This window comes from Coregonus clupeaformis, unplaced genomic scaffold (assembly GCF_020615455.1).
Source record: "Coregonus clupeaformis isolate EN_2021a unplaced genomic scaffold, ASM2061545v1 scaf1326, whole genome shotgun sequence".
NCBI lineage: Eukaryota > Metazoa > Chordata > Actinopteri > Salmoniformes > Salmonidae > Coregonus > Coregonus clupeaformis.
The window spans coordinates 143,653-152,174 of record NW_025534780.1 but is presented as its reverse complement, the minus strand read 5'-3'; the positions used below and the strand labels follow the sequence as shown (position 1 = coordinate 152,174).

The 8,522-nt window shown below is 39.5% G+C and overlaps 1 protein-coding gene across 1 annotated transcript; it reads left to right on the top strand.

Moving 5' to 3' along the window:
• The first annotated feature begins 249 nt into the window (after positions 1-249).
• On the top strand, positions 250-2,170 carry LOC123486828 (fumarylacetoacetase-like). Its single transcript, XM_045218042.1, has 3 exons — positions 250-385; positions 651-768; positions 1,800-2,170. The coding sequence occupies exons 1-3, from the start codon at positions 287-289 to the stop codon at positions 1,868-1,870; spliced, it is 288 nt and encodes a 95-aa protein (XP_045073977.1). The 5' UTR covers positions 250-286; the 3' UTR covers positions 1,871-2,170.
• Positions 2,171-8,522: the final 6,352 nt, after the last annotated feature.

The window sequence follows — 8,522 nt, the reverse complement described above, 5'->3', positions numbered from 1 at the left end:
CTTGCTTGTTTGTAGGTGACCAAATACTTATTTTCCACCATAATTTGCAAATAAATTCATAAAAAATCCTAAAATGTGATTTTCTGGATTTTTTTTCTTCTCATTTTGTCTGTCATAGTTGACGTGTACCTATGATGAAAATTACAGGCCTCTCTCATCTTTTTAAGTGGGAGAACTTGCATAATTGGTGGCTGACTAAATACTTTTTTTCTCCACTGTACATAGTGTGTGTGTGTCTCTCTTTCCCTCTCACTTCTCTCTATCTCTCTCTCCATCTCTCTAGTATATGTACTGGACTATGAAGCAGCAGTTAGCCCATCACACAGTCAATGGCTGTAACGTCAGACCTGGAGACCTGCTGGCCTCAGGAACCATCAGTGGACCGGTGAGGTTGTGTTTGGTTGCGTGTGTGTGTGTCTGTGAGCATTTTGTATCTGAATCAGTGTTTACATGTGTGCACATTTTACTGTATATGTTCTGATGAGTTGTTGTTGATTCACTATTGACCTCTCTCTCGCTCTCTGTCACTCTCTCTCTTTTCTCTGTCACTCTCTCTTTCTCTGTCTCTCTTTCGCTCTCTCTTTCTGTCTCTCTCTCTCTCTTCACTCTCTCTGTCTCTGTCTGCTCTCTCTCTCTGTGTGTGTGTGTAGGAGCCAGACAGTTTTGGTTCTATGTTGGAGTTGTCATGGAAGGGTTCTAAGACCGTGGACTTGGGAGGAGGAGAGACAAGAACCTTCCTAAAGGATGGAGACGAGGTCACTCTTACAGGTGGGTGGAACCCTATTATACAGAGACTATTACAGACAGAACCACTACAGAAACCATGATACACCCTTACTGAGCTCACTACAAACACTGTTACAGACAGAACCACTACAGAAACCATGATACACCCTTACTGAGCTCTCTACAAACACTGTTACAGACAGAACCACTACAGAAACCATGATACACCCTTACTGAGCTCTCTACAAACACTATTACAGACAGAACCACTACAGAAAACAAGAGACAACTATCATTTAGCAGACAGTCAGTGCATTCAACAATTAAACTGTATTGCTCAGTTGGAAGAGCATGGCACTTCGATTGCCAGGATTGAGGGTTTGATTCCCGGTACCACCCTTATGTAAAATATATGCACGCATGACTGTAAGTGGCTTATGATAAAATCATCTTCTAAATGACATACTATTATTATTATTATTATTTTAGCTTCAGGTAGCTAGGTTAGACAACCACATATCACAGTCATTGTAAGTAGAGCTTTCCTCAATAAAGCAGCTATCAGCTAAATCAGTCCTGGAAAGAAAGGAGGAAGTGTTAGGGAAGTCAGGTGCAAACCACGCCCATCAGGAAGTTGAGGCACGTTCAAGCAAACGCTCAACATTTTATTATCCTATTTCAACTTCGGTCTTTCACCTACGTGTTAGTGACCACAGCTTCTATTAGCCATCGTTCACACACACAACCAAGCCAATTCACCACCCTACAGCTATCTCATACAGACGATTGAGACTCAGAGAAAGCAAATCTGTTTGAGAGCTGCTGACCCTCATCTGAATATAATACAGCAGAAACTTTTTGGGATTTCAGGTTAACAGCTATTGAATGTTATTCCTATCATATTGGCGTCTCTCAGTCACAGTGTGTTAATTAAGGACAAAACAGACCATGCCGACGATTCTACATGTTGAATCTACCATCCGTTGACACCCAGCAGGTAATCTACTGTGCATGGACGACGTTCCTGTTGGTCTGTGTTGTCCTTTAATTTCTTTCTCCCACTCTGTCTCTAGGTTACTGTGAGGGGAGTGGGTATAGGGTGGGTTTCGGACCGTGTGTGGGGACCATTCTACCAGCCCTGTAACCCTGAGAATCATCCACCCTCAATGTCTCTTCCATCCGGTGGGGGAGAGGCTGTAAAGTTACCCTTTCCCAACATTGTTACTGAAGTCCTTTAAAGGGACGATCTGGGATTTTAAAAACAACAAAGCAGTCGGATGGATGTACGTACCAATCCAGGATTGACCCTTTAAATGTTCATTTTAATGAAGGATTCTTGTTTATCATTCCAAAGTATTGTTGCCAGAAACAGTGTTATATTCCATAATGTTGTAACTATGTGGTTTGGGACCTGACATGTAAAAGAAACGGATGAATCTTTTAACCCTTTGTCTGGGTTTTGTTTTCATCCTGTTGACTTACTGGGTGATACAGTCAGAAGTTTACATACACCTCAGCCCAGTAAATGTAGACTCAGTTTTTCACAATTCTTGACATTTAATCCTAGTAAAAATTCCCTGTCTTAAGTCAGTTAGGATCACCACTTTATTTTAAGAATGTGAAATGTCAGAATAATATTAGAGATAATTATTTGTTTCAGCTTTTATTTCTTTCATCACATTTCCAATGGGTCAGAAGTTTACATACACTCAATTAGTATTTGGTAGCATTGACTTTAAATTGTTTAACTTGGGTCAAATGTTTTGGGTAGCTTTCCACAAGCTTCCCACAATAAGTTGGGTGAATTTTGGCCCATTCCTCCTGACAGAGCTGGTGTAACTGTGTCAGGTTTGTAGGCCTCCTTGCTCGCACACACTTTTTCAGTTCTGCCCACAAACTTTCTATAGGATTGAGGTTGGGGCTTTGCGATGCCACTCCAATACCTTGACTTTGTTGTCCTTAAGCCATTTTGCCACAACTTTGGAAGTATGCTTGGGGTCATTGTCCATTTGGAAGACCCATTTGCGACCAAGCTTTAATGTCCTGACTGATGTCTTGAGATGTTGCTTCAATATATCCACATAATCTTCCTTCCTCATGATGCCATCTATTTTGTGAAGTGCACCAGTCCCTCCTGCAGCAAGGCACCCCCACAGCATGATGCTGCCACCCCCATGCTTCACGGTTGGGATGGTGTTCTTCGGCTTGCAAGACCCCCTTTTTCCTCCAAACATAACGATGGTGATTATGGCCAAACAGTTCTATTTTTGTTTAATCAGACCAGAGGACATTTCTCCAAAAAGTACGATCTTTGTCCCCATGTGCAGTTGCAAACCGTAGTCTGGCTTTTTTTATGGCGGTTTTGGAGCAGTGGCTTCTTCCTTGCTGAGCGGCCTTTCAGGTTATGTCGATATAGGACTTGTTTTACTGTGGATATAGATACTTTTGTACCTGTTTCCTCCAGCATCTTCACAAGGTCTTTTGCTGTTGTTCTGGGATTGATTTGCACTTTTCGCACCAAAGTACGTTCATCTCTAGGAGACAGAACGCGTCTCCTTCCTGAGCGGTATGACGGCTGTGTGGTCCCATGGTGTTTATACTTGCGTACTATTGTTTGTACAGATGAACGCGTTACCTTCAGGCGTTTGGAAATTGCTCCCAAGGATGAACCAGACATGTGGAGGTCTCCGATTTTTTTCTGATGTCTTGGCTGATTTCTTTTGATTTTCCCAAGTTGTCAAGCAAAGAGGCACTGAGTTTGAAGGTAGGCCTTGAAATACATCCCCAGGTACACCTCCAATTGACTCAAATGATGTCAATTAGCCTATCAGAAGCTTCTAAAGCCATAACATCATTTTCTGGAATTTTCCAAGCTGTTTAAAGGCACAGTCAACTTAGTATATGTAAACTTCTGACCCACTGGAATTGTGATACAGTGAATTATAAGTTAAATAATCTGTCTGTAAACAATTGTTGGAGAAATTACTTGTGTCATGCACAAAGTAGATGTCCTAACCGACTTGCCAAAACTATAGTTTGTTAACAAGAAACTTGTGGAGTGGTTGAAAAACGAGTTTTAATGACTCCAACCTAAGTGTACGTAAACTTCCGACTTCAACTGTATCTTTATGGTGCAAAATACTGTAGTTCTAATCTGTGTAACAGTACCATAAAATGCATTATAATCTGGCAGTATAATTTCATTTGACACTTTTCTTGAACAATGTGTGTTATAAAACTGTGGTTATTTAACTAGAGTTTAATAAACTGAGCATTGCATAAATAGTGGCCTTTTTATTTAGCCATTGCAAGTGTCAAATTAAACCATAGATTTCTATGCACAGATTTGAACATTGTTGCACCATGAAACTATTGCCCACTATCTAGTACCTTACCTTACGAGTCAGGCCTGGCGTTCTCTTTTAGGAAATACCTGTAATGAATATTATTTGACTATGTTGTTGGCTTATCTAATCGATAAAGCTGTATTGATGTGTATTTTTGTAGATATATTTGGCTTGAATTAATTCAGCATATTTTGGATTTAAATTAATTTCTGTGGGTTTGGATATTATGCCTCCATAGACACAGTCTGGACTTGGTCACCAGTCCCATAGCAGCTCTCTTTAAATATACTGTATATAAACAGTACCAGTTTGGACACACCTACTCATTCCAGGGTTTTTCTTAATTTGTTACTGTTTTCTACATTGTAGAATAGTAGTGAAGACATCAAAACTATGAAATAACACATATGGAATCATGTAGTAACCAAAAAAGTGTTAAACAAATCAAAATATATTTTATATTTGAGATTCTTCAAAGTAGCCACCCTTTGCCTTGATGACAGCTTTGCACACTCTTGGCATTCTCTCAACCAGCTTCATGAGGTATTTGTATTTATTATGGATCCCCATTAGCTGCTGCCAAGGCAGCATCTACTCTTCCTGGGGTCCAGCAAAATTAAGGCAGTTATACATTTGAAAAACATTACAATACATTCATAACAGATTTCACAACACATTAAGTGTGTGCCCTCAGGCCTCTACTACCACATATCTATAACACAAAATCCATGTGTACATGTGTGTGTAGTGCGTATGTTATCGTGTGTTTGTGTGCATGTGTCTATGTTTGTGTTGCTTCACAGTCCCTGCTGTTCCATAAGGTGTACTTTTATCTGTTTAAAAAAAAAATCTGATTCGACTGCTGGCATGAGTTACTTGATGTGGAATAGAGTTCCATGTAGTCATGGCTCTATGTAGTACTGTGCGCCTCCCATAGTCTGTTTTTGACTTGGGGACTGTGAAGAGACCTATGGTGGCATGTCTTGTGGAGTATGCATAGGTGTCCGAGCTGTGTGCTAGTAGTTCAAACAGACAGCTCGGTTCATTCAACATGTCAATACCTCTCACAAATACAAGTAGTGATGAAGTCAATCTCTCCTCCACTTTGAGCCAGGAGAGATTAGATTGACATGCATATTATTAATGTTAGCTCTCTGTGTACATCCAAGGGCCAGCCGTGCTGCCCTTTTCTGAGCCAATTGCAATTTTCCTAAGTCCCTCTTTGTGGCACCTGACCACACGACTGAACAGTAGTCCAGGTGCGACAAAACTAGGGCCTGTAGGACCTGCCTTGTTGATAGTGCTGTTAAGAATGCAGAGCAGCGCTTTATTATAGACAGACTTCTCCCCATCCTATCTACTGTTGTATCAATATGTTTTGACCATGACAGTTTACAATCCAGGGTTACTCCAAGCAATTTAGTCTCCTCAACTTGCTCAATTTCCACATTATTCATTTCTAGATTTAATTGAGGTTTAGGGTTTAGTAAATGATTTGTCCTAAATACAATGCTTTTAGTTTTTGAAATATTTAAGACTAACTTATTCCTTGTCACCCATTCTGAAACTAACTGCAGCTCTTTGTTAAGTGTTGCTGTCATTTCAGTCGCTGTGGTAGCTGATGTGTATAATGTTGAGTCATCCGCATACATAGACAGTTTACTCAAAGCCAGTGGCATGTCATTAGTAAAGATTGAAAAAAGTAAGGGGCCTAGACAGCTGCCCTGGGGAATTCCTGATTCTACCTGGATTTTGTTGGAGAGGCTTCCATTAAAGAACCCCCTCTGTGTTCTGTTAGACAGGTAACTCTTTATCCACAATATAGCAGGGGGTGTAAAGCCATAACACATACGTTTTTCCAGCAACAGACTATGATCGATAATGTCAAAAGTCGCACTGAAGTCTAACAAAACAGTGTAAGTGCTGTGCTTGTTGAATGTCCTTCCCTATAAGCGTGCTGAAAGTCTGTTGTCAATTTGTTTACTGTGAAATAGCATTCTATCTGGTCAAACACCATTCTTTCCAAAAGTTTACTAAGGGGTGGTAACAGGCTGATTGGTCGGCTATTTGAGCCAGTTAAGGGGGCTTTACTATTCTTAGGTAGGGGAATAACTTTTGCTTCCCTCCAGGCCTGAGGGCACACACTTTCTAGTAGGCTTAAATTGAAGATATGGCAAATAGGAGTGACAATATCGTCCGCTATTATCCTCAGTAATTTTCCATCCAAGTTGTCAGACCCCGGTGGCTTGTCATTGTTGATCGACAATAATAATTTATTCACCTCTTCCACACTTAATTTACGGAATTCAAAATTACAACGCTTGTCTTTCATAATTTGGTCAGATATACTTGGATGTGTAGTGTCAGCGTTTGTTGCTGGCATGTCATGCCTAAGTTTGCTAATCTTGCCAATTAAAAAATAATTAAAGTAGTTGGCAATATCAGTGGGGTTTGTGATGAATGAGCCATCTGATTCAATGAATGATGGAGCGGAGTTCATTTAAGGTGCTCCAAAGCTTTTTACTATCATTCTTTATGTCATTTATCTTTGTTTCAGAGTGTAGTTTCTTCTTCTTTTTATTCAGTTTAGTCACATGATTTCTCAATTTGCAGTACGTTTGCCAATCGGTTGTACAGCCAGACCTATTTGCCATCTTTTTTGCCTCATCCCTCTCAACCATACAATTTTTCAATTCCTCATCAATCCATGGGGATTTAACCATTTTTACAGTCATTTTCTTAATGGGTGCATGCTTATTAGTAACTGGGATAAGCAATTTCATAATTGTGTCAAGTGCAGCGTCTGGTTGCTCGTCATTACACACCACAGATCAACAAATATTCTTCACATCAACAACATAAGAATCATTACAGAACTTCTTGTATGACCCATATCAGATTTGTGCATTCATGATTTAGCCTCTGAAGTAGCACACAGATGCAATCCTCATTTCCTGTCACTGTTCCCTAACATTTGGTGGGTGGTTGTCATGGTAATGGCAGGTCATGTGCAAACACTTCAGAGCAAATAAAATGTGATTTTTGCTTCCAGACTGAGGTCACATGTGGAGCCGAATTGTATCAGGATTGAGATCCAAATAATTGGCAAGGGGGGGGGGGAATCAGCTAATTTCCTACATTTCAAAACATTTTAACATGGTGCAGTAAGAAAAATTTGATTAAATTAAAAATACCATACAAAATAACAGTTAATTCAACTAGATCTTATATTCAAAAGCTATGTTTTATGTTGTGGTCCAGCCTTGAAGTGGAAATGTAGGCCTGAATATTTGACTGGGGAAAAGTAACACTAAACAAATTATGTTTAGAACGAGCGGTGTGCTACTGTAAAATAGAAAAGGACTTTCATGGCACTGACTACAATCGAACAGATTCATTCTCTACTAAAGGCATTCTATGATAAAACTGTTTAATTGTTTATAATGCATACAACATTCACTTTAGTTGAATACTCATGCCAGTCTTAAACTGGAATTATATAGTGTCAGATTTCTCTCCCTTCCACAGTGATAAACAAGTTCCTGAGAGAAATTAAGGTATACTTGACATTGCTTTAATTAATGTCTTAGTTAAAATGAATCGATGCATTAATCGATTAAGCTACATTTTATTGTCTGTAATAAAGGGTATTATTGTGCAGGTAGGATGAACATACACTACATACAATACAAAACAGAGACACTGTAAAGTCATTCCAATAATAAACAGACCTCATACACAAGATCACATGATTCTCCTTCTGGTTAAGATACTGGCTATCAGCTAATACAGCACAGATAGTGCATTCTTAAATTAATGAATAGTCATGATTAGGAATTACATAACAGACAAATAACTACCAGATTACCTTTTTTAATACTCATGTTGCCAAACCAGCCTATAAAATATATGAATTCAGATCTGTACTAATAATGCGCAGATATTTGTTATTGTCAACAGTCTACCCAAACTGATCCTTTACAGTCCTTTGTTGAGGGGAAGGGAAGATTGACCGACAATAACAGAATATTTTGCACATTTTGTGTCTGCCCTCATAGGTGCTTTGGCAGTTATATTTTCATTGTGAATTGAGCTGAATTGACAAAGTTGCATCAGTGTCCCAAAAATATATTAGGTCTCAGAATCTGAAGAAAGGTTCTGTCGTATCGAGTGAGTGGTGGCAATTATTGCTGATAAACAAAGGAGTCCGCTCATACTGAATCTTTGATCATAAGGTTTATTCAGATCACAAGCTTTAGCATAAGTGACAGGTGACATGACACCCGGAGAGCGACGCCTCAGAATGGCCGCTCTGCCCTTTCTGTAGTCTAGCCCCTATTTATAAACAATGCAAAAAGATGCTCCCTCTTCTGGCCAATCACCAGTCTCCCCTGTCTACAACACACTTCCTGTCTGTTGTATGTGGCGTTACACTAAAACATTCCCTTT

Excerpts from the sequence above, each read along its gene's own strand:
- LOC123486828 (XM_045218042.1), top strand. The coding sequence starts at position 287 with ATGTACTGGACTATGAAGCAGCAGTTAGCCCATCACACAGTCAATGGC. Across the intron at positions 386-650 it reads CAGGAACCATCAGTGGACCG|GAGCCAGACAGTTTTGGTTC; the intron begins GTGAGGTTGTGT and ends GTGTGTGTGTAG. Across the intron at positions 769-1,799 it reads AGACGAGGTCACTCTTACAG|GTTACTGTGAGGGGAGTGGG; the intron begins GTGGGTGGAACC and ends CTCTGTCTCTAG.